Source organism: Talpa occidentalis, unplaced genomic scaffold, assembly GCF_014898055.3.
Source record: "Talpa occidentalis isolate TD23 unplaced genomic scaffold, MPIMG_talOcc4v2.1 talOcc4.2, whole genome shotgun sequence".
NCBI lineage: Eukaryota > Metazoa > Chordata > Mammalia > Eulipotyphla > Talpidae > Talpa > Talpa occidentalis.
This window is the reverse complement of record NW_023602073.1, coordinates 58575147-58594039: the sequence shown is the minus strand read 5'-3', so window position 1 is coordinate 58594039 and position 18893 is coordinate 58575147. Positions and strand designations below refer to the sequence as shown.

Genomic DNA, 18893 nt, shown 5'->3' with positions numbered 1-18893 from the left:
AATGCCCACGGACAGACTAGACGATTGAATCAAGAAAAGGTGGCTATATACATATCATAGAGTATTATACAGTCATGAGAAAGGATGAAATGTAGTCATGTTCAACACAATGGAGGGAATTTGAGAGAATTATGTGTAGCAAAGTGAGTCAGAGTGATAAAAATGCTGGATATTTATGTAGCAGACAATGTGATGGTGTGAAACACTTTCAAAGACCAGGGGACAACAATAAACATTGTGAGGGCTCTGAGGTTAAGAAGAAGGTGGGAAGGAGCCTCCGTGGTGGTGCAGGTGGTGGAGCACTGCACTGTGAAGCTGCTTGTCCGCAGCCTTTGCAGTGTGTGTTCGATACCCGCCAGCCGGCGAGAATCCCACATGGCGCAGCAGACCTCTCCTGTCGTGCCCGCTGCTCCCCTTGTAACAGGGTGGTCCCCAGGAAAGGGGGAGGTTCCCTGCCCCACCCAAGGGAGGGTGGAGCTGAGCAGGAAGAGGAGAGGCAGAAGAGACAGAGGAAGGAAAAAGAATAAGGAGCCAGAAGGAGACCTGGAGAAGGCACATGAAGCCTAAAAACACGTAAAGAAGCTGTGCTTGTCTTTTGGTAGTGGATGGGGTGACACAAATGTGGGTAAGACCCATGGGGAGGTGACAATGACAATTTTTATTTTAATGTTAATTTTGCTTTTTTCCTTAGTGTACTTCATCAATCTGCCTGTTCTGTTCCCTGCTCTGACTCTGGTGAATTCTCTCACCCTCCCGTGCATCTGGCCTGTACCGTGATTCTTGTATAAGTAAATAAATAAAAAATAAAAAAAAAAAAAAAAAAAAAAGAAGAAGAAGGTGGGAGGGAGAGGGACAAGGGTGCCGCGGACCAGCACAGCAGTAGACGATGAGGCCACCTCAGGGTTGAGAGAAGCGTGCAGGGTGGTCAGGGCGTCGGTGAAAGAAATGACAAACAGACACACTTCAAGAGTGAAAATCTGAGTGTAATTTTCTTTAAGTTTGTGACCAGTATATATATATGTTTTCCAAAAACACAGGGACAATGAATATCAATGAAATCAGCTTGCTCATGGGCTCAGTCTATGACCATCAGGGAGGTGATCTACATAACAAGCAATGACCATTATAGAAGAAAGAAGGAAGTTTAGAAAGACAAATAAGGGATTAAAGTTTGTAGTTCTAGAAAGAAGGGATAAGATTTTTAGCATTCTTGTAGTGGTTCTTGGTGGTCGTTGTCTTTTGATAAGCTTCTGCCTTTTCAGGGAACTTCCGCTGAACTTCCTCTGCTTCAGGCTGTTCTCCCCCCGTGCGCTGGTTGCCCAGCCGGATCTAGGGACCCTGGCGAAAGCCATTCCTAAAGATCACTGCGGGGGGAGGTGCAGCAGGTATGTAGGGTTTTGCTGTTCTCCCCCTGCGCGCTGGTTGCCCAGCTGGACCTAGAGACGGTTAGCCCTAAAGGTCACTGCAGGGGGAGGTGCAGCAAAGGGGATATATGGGAAAATTTTTAAATTAAATTAAGAAAAAGATTAATTTTAAAAAAGCAACTACTGAAAGTGTAACAGGGTGGTCCCCAGGAAAGGGGGAGGTTCCCTGCCCCACCCAAGGGAGGGTGGAGCTGAGCAGGAAGAGGGGAAGCTGAAGAAGAGACTGAGGAAGGAGCAGGATGGAGCCAGAAGGAGACCTGGAGGAGGCGCATGGAGCCTAGAGACACGTAAAGAAACTGTGCTTGTCTTTTGGTCGTGGACTGGGTGACACAGATGTGGGTGAGACCCGTGGGGAGGTGACAATGGCAGCTTTTATCTTGATGTTGATTTTGCTCTTTTCCTTCCGGGCTTGTCCGGTTGTTTGTGACCCTTTTCTGTGGGTCCCCACTGGAAGATGCTGTAGACTTGTAGCAGGCTTCGGGGCCTTGTTCTGGGCTGATCCCATATGGATGGAGTTTTACCCCCGAGGGGACGGGTAACTTTGGGTGCTTCATTTAGAAACTAGACTCTTTGCCTTACCTGTATTGTTTCCTAGTTTTATTAAAGTTCCTTCCCATTAAAGTCTCAAGTGTTTTATGTTGATGCGGCGGATGGCAGAACCCATTTAGAATAGGCAGGTTTGCGGGGTTTGGGCTGCCCCTCTCCCTGTCCTATAACAAAAGCTCATGCTTTGGAGCCACCCAGACACACAATTTGGAAAATATGTCTCTTATCAAATCTTCCTCCATATTTTGTGTCGAGGTCCAGGGGTATCTGTGCGGCATTCACCTTTCTTTCTGGATCTTTCCCTCTTGGAGTTCTGTAGAGAAAATGGAGGCAGGGTGTGGAGGTGATAAAACTATCTCCTTCTCCCCTTCTCCCCCCACCTGCATTTCCTATAAAGACTTGTTTTCTATTTCACAGTCTGGCCGCCTTCCAGCCAGGCCTAAGGTTGTTGTCTAAACGTTAGTTTCTTGTTGGGGTTTGGGTGTAATAAGGAAGTTGTCAAGTGAAACTGTTTTTTTTTTTTTCCCCAGTATAGCTGACCTAAGCCTCCTATCACCAGAGGAGCGGGAAGCTGATCACTGGGATAGGACTGAGGGCGGTCCCTGAATTGAGGTCCTGTGAGCTCAGCTCCCGGGAGATGTGTGTATGTATATATATATCCTTCTATCTGACTATACCCAGCACTTCTGAAATACTAGCATTTGGGAGCAGCACCAGTAGCATCTCCCCGCGCCAGTGCATTTGGACCTGCTACCCCTTATCAGACACAACTTCCTGCCACTGAGGAGCGGAGCCCAGCTGCGGCACGTCCAGCCCCCTCGTGAGGATGTCTCTGCAGAGCGTGTCCCGGGACAGGAGCGACCTTCATGGTCTGAGGTTGGTGGAAAGATACTCTTTCTATAGGGTGGGTGGAGCAGCGGGTGGGTACCTTGGGCCTCTGAGTGGAGGCCAGACCTGCATCAGCTGCTGGGTCTAGTCCTGGTTCTGCTTCTAGCTGTTCCCTCCTCTAGAATGGCGGCAGGTTTACTACCTCTCCTGCTCATTTCCCCATAGCTTTGTAGAGGTCAAGTTGTAGACGTCATGTGAAGGTATTGTAGACATCCTGTAGCCAAGAGTTTGCTTTCTGCTGTTTCAGTTACTCAGGATCAACTGTGGCCTGAAAACATTATGTACAATGAGATATTTTGAGAGAGAGAGAGAAAGAGAGAGTGAAATCATGTTCACATAACCTTTATCATAGCATATTGTTGATACCGGAATTGTCAGGCCTAGTCTCCCAGCCAGGAACGGATTCCAGGCTGCAGGGCAGCGCTGAGTCCCAGCCGCTAGACCCCCACGGGTTGGTGTCTCACGAAGCCGCAGCAGGAACTTCGCAGACGCTCAGGCAAGCAAGCGAGAAGAGGCAGGTTTGTTTAGAGAAAGAAAAAGTTTATTGAGAAGAAAAGGAACAGAAATAAAGTGGGACTCCCAGGCCAGGGAACCAGGCCTGGGAGGGGCAAGGAAGCCAAAGTGGAATTGTGTTTCAGGGAATATATACCTTTTTTCCCTCATTATTCTAAAACTTCACCAGTCTCTTTGTGATTGGTTAGTTCTCGGCTGTCTCACTTAATTTGCTACTGAGTGCGGGATCTTCACATTCCTTATCTAACAGCTTTGTCTTTCCCCATTTGTTGCATCTTTAAATTTTGGCCCAGTCCTCTGGATGGACATCCCTGCATTGAAGTTAAACAGCTGCCCTTCTAATGTGACCATAAATTAAACCACTCTCCATTTCTCCAATCTCCGCCTCCCTTTACCACCTGAAGGAAACCAGGACCAGCATTAACAATGTTGTCCTTGGTCCTGGCATGTTTGTTTTTCCTAATGGAATTGGTTATATTTCTTTGGTTGTCCTTATCTCTGAAGCCTCCCTAAATTCTTCAGAGGTCCCCTCCTGCACTGTCCCTAAAACTGCCTATAACCCTAGCTTGCCCTGTCTCATTCCCCCCTTTTACAAATGGAGCCCTAACTGCAGTTAGGGAAAAGGGACGTAGGTCTGATCAATGACTGCTTCCTGCTGAGAGTGGGCGACGTGGGGATACAGTTAGGGTTCCACAGTAGGATGACGATTTAAGGGACCCCGGAAGATGGACCGTGGAGACGTCTTTTTGGGTTTCATTTGCAGGACCATTTGGAGCTTGATGGCCTCCAGGCGAGCGGAGATGATTCCGAGGAGAGTATTAAGGATGCAGGGCCCAAACAAAAGAACAATAAAGAGAATTATTTAGTAAGGGAAGGAGAAAAGGCAGTAGCCAGGACAGAAGTTGTCCTTTTATAGAAGCAAAGATTGCTTGTGTTCAGCTAAGCCCTTGCCCTGTCTGTTTTTTGACATTATTTACAATTTGTATATTTTTTTTAGTATTTTTAAAATTTTTTTTTTTTACCTCATGAGAAGTATTTATTTAAAAGTAACATGTTTTATTTAAGAGGGCACAAACTCCTTTAACTTTAGCCATCGGCAGGTCTAGGGTTCTGTGATTTTATATTACCACTAAGACTAGGGATTTTAAGGAGTAATGTTGGGCTAGTGCCCCAAACACCTGGAGGTGTTGTAGCCAAAATGACAGAATTAGTGAGACCTAGGACTTTAGTACCATTTTGTATTTAGTAGCAGCAGCTAGGAGAGCCAATAGTGGCTGTGGAGGCTGCTAGTTTGGAATTTAGTTACAATTTTTTCCATCTTAATAGTTAGGAAAACAAAACTAAAAATGTATAAACAAGTAGCCCTGTAGCCAGCAAGGTAGGAGTGTTGTAAAGTATCCTGGCTCAGGCTGGCCATCTGTACTAGTGAGGGGGACAATTGACCAGTAGGTCAGTCTAAAGAATTGGAGTAGGACAGAGTAAGTGGCCCCTTAATTACCAAAAAGGTGATTTTTATGTCTGCCACCCTTAGAGTCACCCGAGGCTTGTCCATATAAACAGTAAACAGGGGAGTCTCTCTCACCTCTGGGCTTCTTCAGAGAAGATCTTCACCTGCACCAGGTTCTTCATAGTCAGAGGCAGCTGACGGTCAAGTCTGTCCTCCCATCCTGGCCCGTGGTTAGGGCTGGCCTCTCCCTCTCTGGAGAGTGGGACAGTCCCTTTTTTTCGTGCCCTGTGTGATGGCAATGAAGGCAAGGCCCTGGGGACAGCTTCTTGCAGCTGAGGTGTCCTGGTTGCAGGCAGTGGAAGCAAGCTGGCAGCCCATTAAGAGGTTGAGGTCCCAAATGCCCTAGGGTGCATGGGGCCTTGGGTGAGTCTGAGGTAGCAGGGTACTAACAATGGCAAGTGCCATTTACTGGCCCTTCTCTTGCCTTTCTCCCTTTCTTTTTAGTCTAGTTAGTCCCTTTCATATTACTATGGGCCTTGAAGGCCGTGTTTAAAAGTGTTAAAAGGATTTTAAACCCTTGACTTAGTCTCTGAAGTTTACACCTGATGTTAGAGGAAGGCTGACTAATGAAGGAGACTGAGACCCTTAAATTGTTTGTCTTTTTTTGGGTCTAGATTAGTATACCTTTTTATAGCCTCAGTAAATTTAGCCTGAAATGACTGGCTTATTAGGTTTTTAAGAAGTCTTATGTATTTCAGAATAATTTTATTTGTGTACATTTATGTTGAAAAGGTGAAACAATTTTATGAGAATACTGTCTATGAGGTATCAATATACCCAAATTGACTCAGTTTGTTTTCACAACAAGAAACAATTTTATATATCAAAATAACTAAAGCCTGGTGCCACACAGGTGCACAACTGACACTTAAGTTAACCAAAATATTTCATGGCAAGTCACTTGAGAACACAAAAGTTTTCTGTCAAAAATTCCTCACTCAGACCTTTAACACTTTTTTTTTGTCTTTTTTTTTCTTTCTTTTAAAACACAAGCACACCGTACTTTACTTGTATCCAGAATTATCACACCTTAGTTTTCAATTTCTGCATTGCAAGACACCACAATAGCCGTTACACTATTATCTCTTCAGACTACACAACTTACAGACACATTTTTCAATTTTTTTTTTTGTTGTTGTTGTTGTTGAGATGACATTAAACTTTAGTTTCCTTACAATAAGGAGCAAAATGTAAACCTGAAATTTCAGAGATTGGTTAACAAATTTTATTACTCAATTTAGCAAAAACCTTAGTTTAGCTTTAGGTTTTTTTTTAGAACTGGAATTTTAAGTCAACTGCAGAGTTGCCACTGTAACAATTTTATATACCAAGTTTTTTAGGCAAGCACTAGATAGATTGACAAAAGCAAGAAAAAAATTAGACACTTAATACCATAAACATTTTTTAGTAACTTGTCCATATGGTTTTAGATGTTATCTTGAATTCTGTAAAGAAATATAGTCATTTACTGGGAGAATATATTGTTTTTCCAAGGGGAAAAGACAAGTAAATTAGTCTTCCTGGAACAAGATATTATCAAGAGATAGAAGCCTAGGAGTAAGTTTTGTTTGTTTGCATAGGCCAGGTTAATTATTATTCCTTTTGTAGAGCATGAGTAAACACATTTAAACAACGTAAAGTATTAATACCCAACATTAAAACCTTAAGGCATGTATGCTTTTTAAACCATTACATTTTGAATTAGATTTTTTTTTTTACCACAATTTTAGATCGCGATCTCAAAATTTAGGATTTTTTTTTTTTTAATAGGCGCCATTTAAAATTAATCCTCCGGAGGCAAACAGCAAGAACAAAGAGATCTCTTGATTTCCATTTAAAAATTTTTTTCCATGTGCACTTATTTCAAGAAACAGTTATTTTTACCAATATTTGTAAAGACACTGAGAAACTACGATTTAGTAAATTTTTTTTTTAGTAACAATTTTTTTGACACATTTATTTAACCAAGTTTTTAATATCCTTCTTATATTAAGCAGGTTTTAAATGACATAGAAGTTAGAATTCTTACATAGAACAAGTACCCAATTTTAACCCTTACTTAAAACCGAGGGTCCAACCAAAACCACAACAATTTCAAAGTTAAGCAGTTTGTACTAACTTTCTTAGACAAGAAAAACATTTTTAAGTTTGTATTTTTAAGTATTATTAATTGGCTTTACATTGTTTTAGTTTTGTCACACTGAGACCAAGCACATTTTTAAGACAAAAGACATTTTTCTTTTTAGAACCATGTATGGAGAGGACAGGAGAAGAGGAAGAATAAGATTTTTTCCTGTACAGTTTGCCTGTTTTTTTTTTTTTTTAAACTCTTATCAGAAATTAATTAGTCTTAATAAGAAACTAAACTTTTACAGGTCCAATAAGCAGTTTAGAAATTGTCACTTAACCAAAAATCACCTTTTATGGCTCGTTAGCAAGTCCAAAGTAACTCAGCAGTTTTTACCTTTAATATTTTAGACTTTAAAATCAGAAAAACACAGGGACATAGAACTTTTTCCCTAGCATGAACCAAAACAGTTTTTTTTTTTTTTTAAGGTGGACAAAGGGAGAGTGTAGTTCCCCCACAACTGGAAGGCAGCAGAGACACACCAATAATCTCAACACTGGAAAAAAATAATCCAGGCAGCTGCTTATTGAGAGCAAAGGCAGTCTTTTTTACCAGCCAGCTGTAGTGGACCCCTTTAATTATTAGTCCCCAGCATTTTGTCTTTTTGTCTTGACTGTGACCAAGGAGGGTTAGCTGGAGAAGATGTCATTTATGGCCAAATTGGGCTAGTTTTTAAGAATGTGGCTTACGGGCATGTCCCATGGAATTGAGATAGAGCATTTTATGGTCTCTGTAGCAATAAAAGAAAGGTACCCGCAATGGCAGCACAGAGACAAAGCAGGGACATTCCTGCAGTTAAGTCAGAGGTCGTCCCATTCGACCAGGACCATATATCATGGTCTCTCGACTGGCTCTCAACTCTAGGAGGCCAGGAGAGTTGTCGAGACTTGGGTCTAAGTAACTTACTAAGAGAAGCAACAGGTGAGATAGGAGACAATTACTCCTGAAAATTGGTCTCAATTCTAAGATGCAGGAGAGACACGTGTCTCCTTTGCAAGGCTGAGGAGGAGGCTCCCATCTGCAAAAAGGAATGAAAGCAGGAATCCAACATCTGCTTCTTTCCCCTTCTATCTATAGGAGAAAACCTATAGACAGGTTAAATTACCGGAGGCGTCCCTCCATTTAAATCTGGAGCTCTAACTGTGAGTGATCAACAGTTTCCTCGCATAGGGTCTACTGGACTTAATCACTCCCTTACCAGCGTGACCAATTTGATCTTGGCACTGTCTCCCACCGAACAGACAGGCGTGGGGTACCAGACTTTGTGGGATCCTACCGGCGTCCCCAATCCAGTCCTTGTACAAAGGGCACCTATTCCAAGCTTCTAGAGAGTTTAAGCCATTCTCCTCATCTGATGAGAGAGACCCTGAAAACACCTGAACAGTAGAGACTTAACACAAGCCACAGACCAAGTCCTACGACTTAACTTTTAATGATGTCCATTTGTCAGACAACAAAACTGATTCCTTTTTTCTTAAGCCATAGCCCTTAAAGTGGCAGTAGCCCAGAACCTGATATTTACTCGTCTTAAACTCCCTTTTGAAAAACTGCCATGAAACAAATTTATAATACCAAAAGTATAATTAATTAGCTGGACCTAGGATTTGAGGCAAAACTGTACATACATTCCTGTCATAATATGAAACTCAGCCTCTCCTGCCTGTGCCAACCAGCAGGATTAAAACCGACACCAGGGAAAAGGCTCCCAGAGGTGCCCCAAGATTTTTATAAGACCATTTTGTAACTTATGTTTATAAGTTGCCTTGATAGAAGCTGAAAGAAGTCCATTCTATAGGGGAGGGATCAAGAAGGTGAAAGTCCCCCTTTTTTTTTTTGTTTGGCCTCCGTGACTCTCGCCTAGGTGCCGACCTAGCAGAATGCCTTGTCTGAGCCATCGGATCTCCTGGGTGTCCAGGGTTCCAAGGGTCACAGCTTGGTCGTTCTGAGCACCCTCGGAGTCCACGGATGATAGAGGAAAGTAGGAATCAGTGACAAGAGAGTCCCGACATTCCCACTCAGCAAGTGGGGGATCAGGAAGTCTTGCCAGCTGAGAAACCTGTCACCCGAGACTTTAAGAATGGCGGCCTCACGCTAGTCGCTTTTACCGGGCCGACGGGTGCCCATTAATTTTTTTGCAATCAAATATAGGACAGAGAAAAAGTTTGTGAAATATCTACTGCCTGTCTGAAGCCCACAGGTAACAGAGAAGCAAATCAGTTGCATTGCAAGAGAAGGAAGAATGGAAAGGGAGAGAGAGAGCAAGGAAAGATAAGAGGAGCCATTCTAACAATCCTAACAGGGATCTGAGGCCAGGGTAGGGTTCTGTGTCGGATCCTGTGTGGTGCTTAGTGAGGAATGACTTTCCCAATTGTCACATTGGGACCATTCATCCTCCACTGTGTCTCGGCAACTCCCCCTCTGCTGAAGGCAAGGGAGGATGGCCCGAGCTGCTGGGAGATCAGCCCCTTATGTGCAGCTCCCGGACGGCCTCTACATGACGTATGTGCCTAGCTCTTCGGAGACCGGAGTCCCTCATACGACGACACCAGACTTTTATTCTTTACTGGCAGATGGGCTAATCCCCTTACCTGGTCTGGTCACCAGTTTATCCTTTCACAGGAATCTTTAAGGCAGTCGCCCTTTGGCATTTACTGACTGTGCTGTGTCCTTTTTATGGCCTCTTTGATGGCTCCGAGAGAAAGAAAATGTTTAGCAAGCTGAAGATAGAAACAATTTGTGCCTCTCGGCTGACTTACCCAAAATCTTGTGAGATCCCGGACGAGCCCCCAAAATGATACCGGAATTGTCAGGCCTAGTCTCCCAGCCAGGAATGGATCCCAGGCTGCAGGGCAGCGCTGAGCCCCAGCCGCTAGACCCCCACGGGTTGGTGTCTCACGAAGCCGCAGCAGGAACTTCGCAGACGCTCAGGCAAGCAAGCGAGAAGAGGCAGTTTGTTTAGAGAAAGAAAAAGTTTATTGAGAAGAAAAGGAACAGAAATAAGTGGGACTCCCAGGCCAGGGAACCAGGCCTGGGAGGGGCAAGGAAGCCAAAGTGGAGTCGTGTCTCAGGGAATATGTAACTTCTTTCCCTCATTATTCTAAAACTTCACCAGTCTCTTTGTGATTGGTTAGTTCTCGGCTGTCTCACTTAATTTGCTACTGAGTGCGGGATCTTCACATTCCTTATCTAACAGCTTTGTCTTTCCCCATTTGTTGCATCTTTAATTTATGGCCCAGTCTTCTGGATGGGCATCCCTGCATTGAAGTTAAACAGCTGCCCTTCTAATGTGTCCATAAATTAAACCACTCTCCATTTCTCCAATCTCCGCCTCCCTTTACCACCTGAAGGAAACCAGGACCAGCATTAACAATGTTGTCCTTGGTCCTGAGATGTTTGTTTTTCCTAATGGAATTGGTTATATTTCTTTGGTTGTCCTTATCTCTGAAGCCTCCCTAAATTCTTCAGAGGTCCCCTCCTGCACTGTCCCTAAAACTGCCTAATAACCCTAGCTTGCCCTGTCTCATTGTTATGGCCATTCTATTTATTATCGTTGCTTATCTCTTACTGAGTCTAATTTATAAATAAACTTTACATCATAGGTATGAACGTATAGAAAAAAACGTAGTAAATACTGGGTCAGGTGTTATCTGTGGTTTCAGGCATCCCCTGGGAACCTTGGAATGTCTCCCCTGGATAAGGGGGTACTACTATACCCAGTAAAAGGAAACAGCATTGACTGGGAATACCACCACCTATGGGTGCATCAGAGTTCTATGATTTTAAGGCCCTTGGAAGTTTGTCCCAGAACTAGGCGATCTTATGAAAAGAATTCAGGGGGCCTGCTGTTCTACCGGGGATTTGATGGGGAATTCTAACATTGCATTGCCTGCGGTTGGGACAGAGGGAAGTGGGGTTGAGTGGGGGCATTTCCAGAGCACAGACTCTAGCATTAGGCGGGGAGATGGGGTGACCGATTTTGGAGTTCTCTGGCTTTGTGGATGCCATGCCCGCCGCCCCCACCCAGGTGTGCCCCACTATGCTGAAGTCTCACCATTAGGGAATCTATTCTTTTGTGTTTTGAAAGAGCACCCAAGGATGAAAATCCCTGCTCTTCTGGAAAATAGGTACTGGGTGATGACTGTGTTTGGTGGTGATGATGACAGAAAGATGCAGGCTGGCCCAGGGAGAGCTGACATCCCAAGAGTATCATGGGGCCACTCAACAAGGCCATGGTCCATCCCTGCCTGGAGCCCTCCATCCAGGCTCTGGCCACATGCTTTTAGTGGCAAGGACTAACTGGGCAATATCTGGGGAAGGGTGCCTATGTCGGGGACTAGCCTAGAAGCAGGGTGACTGGAAGAACAACCAGGAGGCCTGAGAATTCGGGGGTGATAGAGTAAAGAGAGCACACTGAGGGGGTTAAGTGGCCTCTCATTAGGGGAGTGAGGGATGACTACTCAGTCTAAGGAGGACTTCTTTAAAATCCAGCTGTACAAGAGTGGAATGTTCTGCCTTGAATTGTGGTGAGTTTCCACTGTGGGGAGTGTTCCCACAGAGGGTGAAGTCCTCCCACCAGGAATGTGGCACAGAAGGGTCCTCTGCTCCAGGAGCTGGGTGTGATGCATGTCAGATCTCTGCCAACTCTAGGAACTTAGATGAGGGGGTCCTCAAAGGAGAAGGTACCCCTTGGGTTGTTACTACTTTACAGCTGGGTGGATCCAGTGTGGAGGGAAGAGAGGACTGCCTTGTGCTCTGCTCGAGTCCTGTGGTAGAAGTGAGGGTGTCCCAGGAGGCCCCTGGCTCCACTGCATGTGAGCCGCGGATGGCTGCCACACTAGGCTTTGAGCTCAAATGGCCACAGAGCTCACCCAGAGGGTTCGGAGTGTCCATGGGGTCCCCTGAGCTGATAAGAAATAAAGTTGAGCTCAGGGTGCAGCCCTTGACCCTCTGACCCACCCTTGGCTTCCTGCCCAGCAGCCTGTGACCACCTCCTCTCCCCATGTTGACAGGCTTGGATTTGGGGCATGGGTGTCTATACTTGGGCACGTGTGGATGTGTGATTCTGTGTGTACGGGTCACAGCTGGTGTTTGTGGGATATGGTTATCTCTGTTGGTGTGAGATAGTAGATTCCCTCACTTCTAAGTGTGTGTGTGTCTGTGTGTGAGTCTGTATCTATATTTATGGGAGGCCACTTGGTAGAGGAGCGAGAAGAAAGGAATTAGAAACCAGAGGAGTGGACTCACACCCCAGTGCTCTCTGATTCCTGTGAGACCTTGGACAAGTCCCTTCACTGCTCAGGGTCTCATTCCCCACTGCCAGCTCGTCTGGTTCCCAGGGGCAGGGCAGCAGGAAAGGGTGTCCTGGAAGCCGGTGCCAGCATACCCATGTCTGCATTTCTGGGCATTCCGTATCTGCTCTCACACACAGAGAGCCCCCAGGCAGCGTGGGCATGACAGGAATCGCCAGGCATGGTCCTCCCTATGGGACTCGGAATTAGATGGGGGGGGCAGATGGCAAACAGATCCCTGCAGTCATTCTCTTGCACTTGGAGTGGGGAAAACATACGTGTTGTGAATCATGTAGCTTTACCGTGAGTGTGTTTCCGTGACAGGAGTGTCTCCGCCTGTCGTGGCTGGTATCATCCTAGTCTGGGTGACTTATAAACAACAGAAATTTGTCTTTCACAGTTCTAGAGGTTGGAGCCCTAAGATGGAGGTGCCTTAGATTGAGTGTTTTGGGAGGTCTGCCTGGTTCGTCGACTCTTTTTTTCTGCATCCTCACCTGGCGGTAGGGATGAGGGTGCTCCTTGAGGCCGCCTTTACACGGGCAGTCACCCCTTACACGAGGACTGTGCTCTTATGACCCAACCACCCTCCAAAGTCCCACCTCCTAACCCCATCACACTGGGCATTAGAATTCAACATATGAATTTGGGGGACATAAGCATTCATTCCGTAGCGATGAGCAGCTGCGGGCGTCCACTCTGGCCCACAAGCGAGTTCTACTCACGCTGTCCCTCGGAGGGGCTGGCATGGGCATGCGGCTGGCCGACTGTTAGGCGTCTGTTGTGTGAAGGGCAGGGTGGAGTGAGGGAGCAGCAAAATATCTTCATGTAATGGCACCAGGGCAGCTACAGAGTACGCAGCTGGGTGAATAAACGAGACAATGATATCTCGATGAGGTCAGCGTGTAATTTAGAAAATTAACCCAAACAGCAGCATGCTTGGGAAAAATCGGCATGCTTTCTTGTCCACAGTAACTCAAGGTCAGCTCTGCGTGCTGCTTTCTTTGGTACTTTCTTCTTGTTTTTGAACACGTCACTGGAGCATGTCATGTCTTATCAGAAGCCCTGTGATTTGCAGATCACTTGGGTATTTCTGGGCAGACTTGGACTTTGCTCCGAAAGCCACTTTCTGCCAAGTCAATAAACAAGTTGACAAGAGCAGCTGGGTTTCCAGGCTGAGGGTCTGCTGCTGTCTAGGGGATCCCCACCTGGAAGCTCATCCTGGCTAGAGTGCGGATCCCAATTGTCAGGCCCAACGTGGGGGAACCCTCAAGCAAAGCAGGGGACTTAAAAAAAAGGGGGAAGGAAAAAAGAAAGGCTTGCTGTGATGAATTCTGGGAAAGCAGACATTTACAATCAGAAAAGATGATCTTTTAGCACATGTAGAATTTGGTGGGGGTGTGTGGGGTATAACATTAAAACACAATCTTCTCAGGACTCAGAGACTTTAAAAATCTGAGCACACATTGACCACAGAGAGGCTCTTCCATGGGGTTAACTTGGAGGTGGGTGGCTTGGCCACATCTCTCACTCCCGGCCTAGCATTGGAAGGCAGAATCTTTGGAACATAGAGGAGGAGTAGGCAGAGCTAGGAGAGCTGGGCTGAGCTCCATCACAGCCGCCCAGAGAGGACGGAATCACAAGAAGAAAGAAATGGACATGGTGTCAAACACTGCAGCTCCTTTAGGGAGGATGAGGAACAGGAAGAGGCCCCTGGATTTGGAATTAGGAGGCCTTGGGGAGACTGGAGTCTCCTCAGTGGGCAAGCGCTCCTGGTCACAGAGGCTGCATATCGCCCACTGAAATGACATCGAGAAGGCAAACCATTGCTCGGTGGAATTGTATTGACACTGATTAGATAAGCAGTGGTATGATCTTGGAATCAGTTATGAGGTCGCGGTGACCATCAGCAAAGGTGAAAACTGTTTCTATAGCAACGGCAGCTGTTTAAGAGATGACTGTGCTTCTTCTCCCAGTAGCTGGGTGAGGATACTCTGGCCCTCTGTGCAATGGACCCCCGGAGCCAAGGGGGTCGAGTCGAACAGGCGTGTGTTCAGCTAGCTTGGTGTTTTGTTATTGAGCAGTTTCTCTGCCAGCCTCGTCTAATTTCCCCTGAACACAGGAGTAAACAGAAAAGGCAGAGAGAACCCCAACACCATTCAGGAAATATTTCTGGCTCAACTTGGATCTTAAAATCAATTAGATCTTCAACCTAAATTTATCTTAAGACTGAAGAGAGCGAGTAGGGAGTCAATCATTCCTGGCGCCACCACCTACTCTCACCCCAATTCCGGTCATTGGAGGAAGACCAGGCAATCTTTGAGGGTACACACCCCATTTTGTTCACTATCATATCCCAAGCATAATTCCTGGTACAGAGTAGGTGCTTAGTAAATGTTTGTTGAAAGGAATAAATAAGAAGGAAGAAAAATATTTTCTCCTATGATTGCTTGTCTGTATTCCTACTTCCCACCATATTTTGGAAGCTCAGCTGTAAGGTAGGTCTGAGGCTTTCGAGAACACTAATCCTCTTCCATATAAGGTGCAGAAGAGTATTGCTAGAAGTTTTCACGTAGCCCAGACATTCATTTTAAGGAACATTAAACAACAAATAAAGCCTTTTAAACTGCCTGCTTCCTCCCAGGTCTGTTTTCTCATTTCCTCCAATATTGTCCACGTGCAGATGTCCAGCAGGGCCCGCGGTACCTGTGGCCTCTGACCACCCTCCCCTGTTCTCCCTCCCAGCTTGAAGAAGGAATGGCACCCTGAATATAACTGTCACCTTCAAATCTGTTTCCTCACACCTTTTCTTCTCTCCCTTTATGTATCTTCTTCACATTCACAGGGCCCCCCATCCTATGAAATTGAAGTTATAGATTCTTTATTTTTGGGGGGCCTCTAAGCTGGATATAGCAATGGAGTACATGTGGGGGAACCCTCATGTACTGAGTAAATGGGTAAGTTGGTAAGTGAGTAAGTTGGTAATGCAGGAGATGTGCCGTAAATACGTAACACAAACAATATTACAAAAATACATAATACGCAAATAATCCATAAATGTACAATGAGGCTAGAACTACAAATGAGAGAGAATTGGAAGTCCATGAATGTAAACACCACAGGAATCTCTGGGAGGACAGGCTTGAAATTCAAAAACCGTATTTTGTTTTCCTTTTAACTTCTACCCCAAGTGCAAAGAGTTTCTAAACAACTGTGGAAGAATTAAATGGTCCCCAGAGTTTCAGATCAAAGATGCCCTGACTGCACTACTCATGCCTGGCCTGCTTAAAATGCCGTCCAGGATGGGGCAGTTCTTCCATCTTTCCCAGGGGCAGCTTGTTGTTCCAGATGGAGAACGAAAGGCTTGGTTCAGGTGTGTTCATGGGATGTTAACTACACCAAAGATGCTCATGTATTGTACAGTTTATTAGACGTTTGTGTTGTGCATTTACTCATTTGTTTAATGCCTGACAGCTGGTGATGTGCCAGGCATGGGTCTAGGCTCTCAGAATGATGCTTTGGAGGTGGAGCTAACAGGTGGTGCCGAGGGCTCAGATGTGGGAAGAGAAAGAAAGGAGTCGGGGAGGGTTTCAACTTTTTGGCCTGAGCCTAAATCTCAGCTCTTGGAAGAACAGAGTTATCATTTACTGAACTGTCCTGTGAAAGATTCGTAACTGCTCTGCGCGAGACAGGCAGGTCTCAGGCAGGTTTTGGATGAGGACACTGGGCCAGAAAAGGTACATTAACTGCCCAAAGTCCAGGGGCAGGACGTGGCTTCTGGCTCAGGCTGTATTGGTTCCCTGTTGCTGCTGTAACAACATACCACAAACTCAGTGACTTTGGAACAACACGAATTAATGGCCTTACAGCTCTAGAGGTCAGAAGTCCAAACTAAATCTCAATGGGCTCTTCAAGGTGTCATCTGGAAAATGAGGACAAGGACACCCTTGCCTTTCAGGGTTATTGGGGAATTTAAACCAAAAACAACAGCTTTGAGAGGTTGCTATACTCATACTCACCGAGTTGGGGTGAGGGTGGCTGGGCATGGGGTGAGCATTATTAGCCCATCTCCAGTTTCGGGTAGGCCTCTAAGGGAACTGTTTTCTTTGGTTGCAGCATGCTGGAAAACCCCCAGGGCTCAGCTCCATCCGGGAAAGCCAGGTCTCTGGATAACACCCCCTCCAGGGCCAGCAGGGCCAGAAGTCCTGAGAGCCCTGTGCAGCCTGCAGAGGCTCAGGTCTGCATGGCCGCAGCTCCCAGTGTGGAGGCATCCAGTGAGCTTCTCCCCAGCGAGCAAAGTACTCCCCCGGATGCCAAGAAGGACAAAACCCAGAAGTGGCACCAGCAGGGGTGGGTGAAGAGCTTCTTGAACTTCTTCCTGAGGTCAGGTCCTGAGGAGCCCAAAGAAAAGGCCGATAGGACAAAGGGGAAGGAAGGCCTCCCCCAGATCACAGAAATCCCTGTGCAGCCAGTCGTCAGGAAGAAATCCCACGACAAGAAGGCCAGCCGCAAGAAACACAGTCACAGGAAGTCTATTGTTGAGGAAATCACGGTGGTCCAAGATCAGGAGGCTGAAGGCCAAGAGGCAGGCCTGTCCACGGTGGCTGCTGCCTGGGGCTCGAAGAAGGAAGCCAACCTGGACCCAGCTGGCGGAGGTGAGCCTAGCAAACATTTCTATGGCACTCCTCCTGCCCCACCTCCAAAAGCTAGGGTGCTCTATGGTGGCTCCTCAAACCTCTCAACAGAGGGGCCCTGGAAGATGGGGCAACCATCAGGGACAACACCACTGAAATTTCTTTGAGGCAGGCTGGCACAGTGACTGAAGCCCCGGAGGTCAGACCCCAGTTCCACCACTGACAAGCTGGGGCCCCGGGACTGGCAGCTTTCCCTTCTGAACCTTGGTTTTTTCATAGATAAAGTGGAGATAATAACTATTACTGTCTCGTGGGGTGGCACCTGGAAAGTGTCTTATAAATAATCATTATTATTATTATTGAGTGCTCTAGTTCAAGGAACAAGGAGCAGGGACAAATGGGAACAAATGGGAAGGTGGAGGGGGAGGGAAGCCTCACCCCCACACTAGTCACACCCGCCCTTATATCTGACTGGGGGTGGGTGGCTGGGAGGAGAAAGAGCTGGCCGCTGGGGTGCTAGCTCTGGACTTATCTAGACCTGGTACTAGCTCTAGGAATAAACTTGCTGTATGACCTTGAGCAAGTTGCTGCCCTTCTCTGTAAACTTTGATCCCTCATTTATAAAACAAGGGATCTGGTCCCCACGCCACCTTCCTATTCCCACTCTAGGGTCCTGGAGTTGATGCCCCCCCAGGGCTGGTAACACTCCAAACTCCCCACGTTTCTAATGGAGTGGCGGGACCCTAGGAAAATCCAGGAAGTTTGGGGAGGGAGGGAAGGTGTCTGATTTTTCTCTTTTCAGATGGCAACTTTGGCAGGTTCCTGATTTTTGGGGTACAGTCTGGAGCTGGCTACAGCTGTATCAGTCCCACTGGGAATTCTGTGCCATTTTCTTGGGTTGATGAACAAAGCCAGAAAAATGTCCCTGACACACCCACCCACACTTGCTTTTATCTTCCTTCCAGGCGGGGAAGACTCTGATCTCTACCATCCTGGGCTCATCAAGCGTCAGGGCTCTGGTGTCTCGGCGGCTGCGCCCCAAGACTCTGGTCATCAGTCAGAAGAGACGCCCAGAAAGTCTGACAGTGAGTCAGAATCTACTTGGTGTCCTCTGTGCCTGCAGCTAGCCACACACCCCCAGGACTGGCAGCTTTCCCTTCTGAACCTCAGTTTTTTCATAGATAATAATTAGCCAGGAATGACTAGACCAAATGGATGGATTGTCCATGGAAGACTAGGCCTTGAACGTAGCTCTCAAAATATGTGCCCGGGTCCTGCCCCTTCTGGTGCTTCTGGGCACATTGATTTATCTTAGAGTTTCAGGAAGGAGTCTCAGAAATTAGAAAGGTCACTGGCAATGTCCCTGCCTATGTGTTAATGAGAATGAGACTTTTAAAAGTCTTTTAAATTTACAGGAGGAATATAGACTAAAGAGAGAGAGAATTTTTATATTTTTAAATCAAACAGTAGACGCACACTCATATACTCACAGCTGCTAACAGTTGGCCGTATGTACTTTGCATGCATGTCTGTCTGTGTCTGTGTGTGTCATTTTATTGCTGAATCATTTTCAAGTAAAACCATGCTTCCTCCCTAAATACTGAAGCACGTGTCTCCAAGAAATAAGGATAGTCTCATATACCACCCCAATACTGTGCTGCCCGGAATAAAATCAATAATGTACTATTCATCTAATTCCCTACAAAGAATGGGAACTATTTAAAAGATATGAAAAGGAAGTGCTACACATCTGTGAACACATAAGTAAATGGCATTTATTTTATTAGTTCTCAGGGTGTTTATTTTACATGCTAATTGTTTATTCCTGTGAGAGGGAGTGGGTTAGTGGAAGGAGTCTAAGCATAGACGCCAATTAGGATGTATGCATGACAGGGAAATGAGGAGGAGAGTGAGAGGCAAAGCTGAAGCCAATGAGGGAGCAGGAATCTTGTCTGTTCCTCTTTTTCT

At 46.0% G+C, this 18893-nt stretch overlaps 1 protein-coding gene and 1 long non-coding RNA gene across 2 annotated transcripts in view; one reads left to right on the top strand and one right to left on the bottom strand.

Annotated features, from left to right (window-relative positions):
• Nucleotides 1-945: 945 nt before the first annotated feature.
• On the bottom strand, nt 946-10080 carry LOC129146453 (uncharacterized). The gene is made up of 3 exons (XR_008553204.1): nt 9763-10080; nt 2899-3126; nt 946-2283 (listed from the first exon to the last, which is right to left on the bottom strand). It is a non-coding gene; the product is annotated as an uncharacterized LOC129146453 (long non-coding RNA).
• Nucleotides 1648-18893, top strand: part of BNIP5 (BCL2 interacting protein 5) — a 28540-nt gene continuing 11294 nt past the window's right edge. The window contains exons 1-4 of the mRNA XM_037518704.2: nt 1648-1763; nt 2501-2846; nt 16408-16946; nt 17891-18010. Of these exons, the coding sequence (XP_037374601.2) occupies nt 2797-2846; nt 16408-16946; nt 17891-18010 (709 nt within the window). The 5' untranslated portion in view covers nt 1648-1763; nt 2501-2796. The remainder of the gene's footprint in view (nt 1764-2500; nt 2847-16407; nt 16947-17890; nt 18011-18893) is intronic.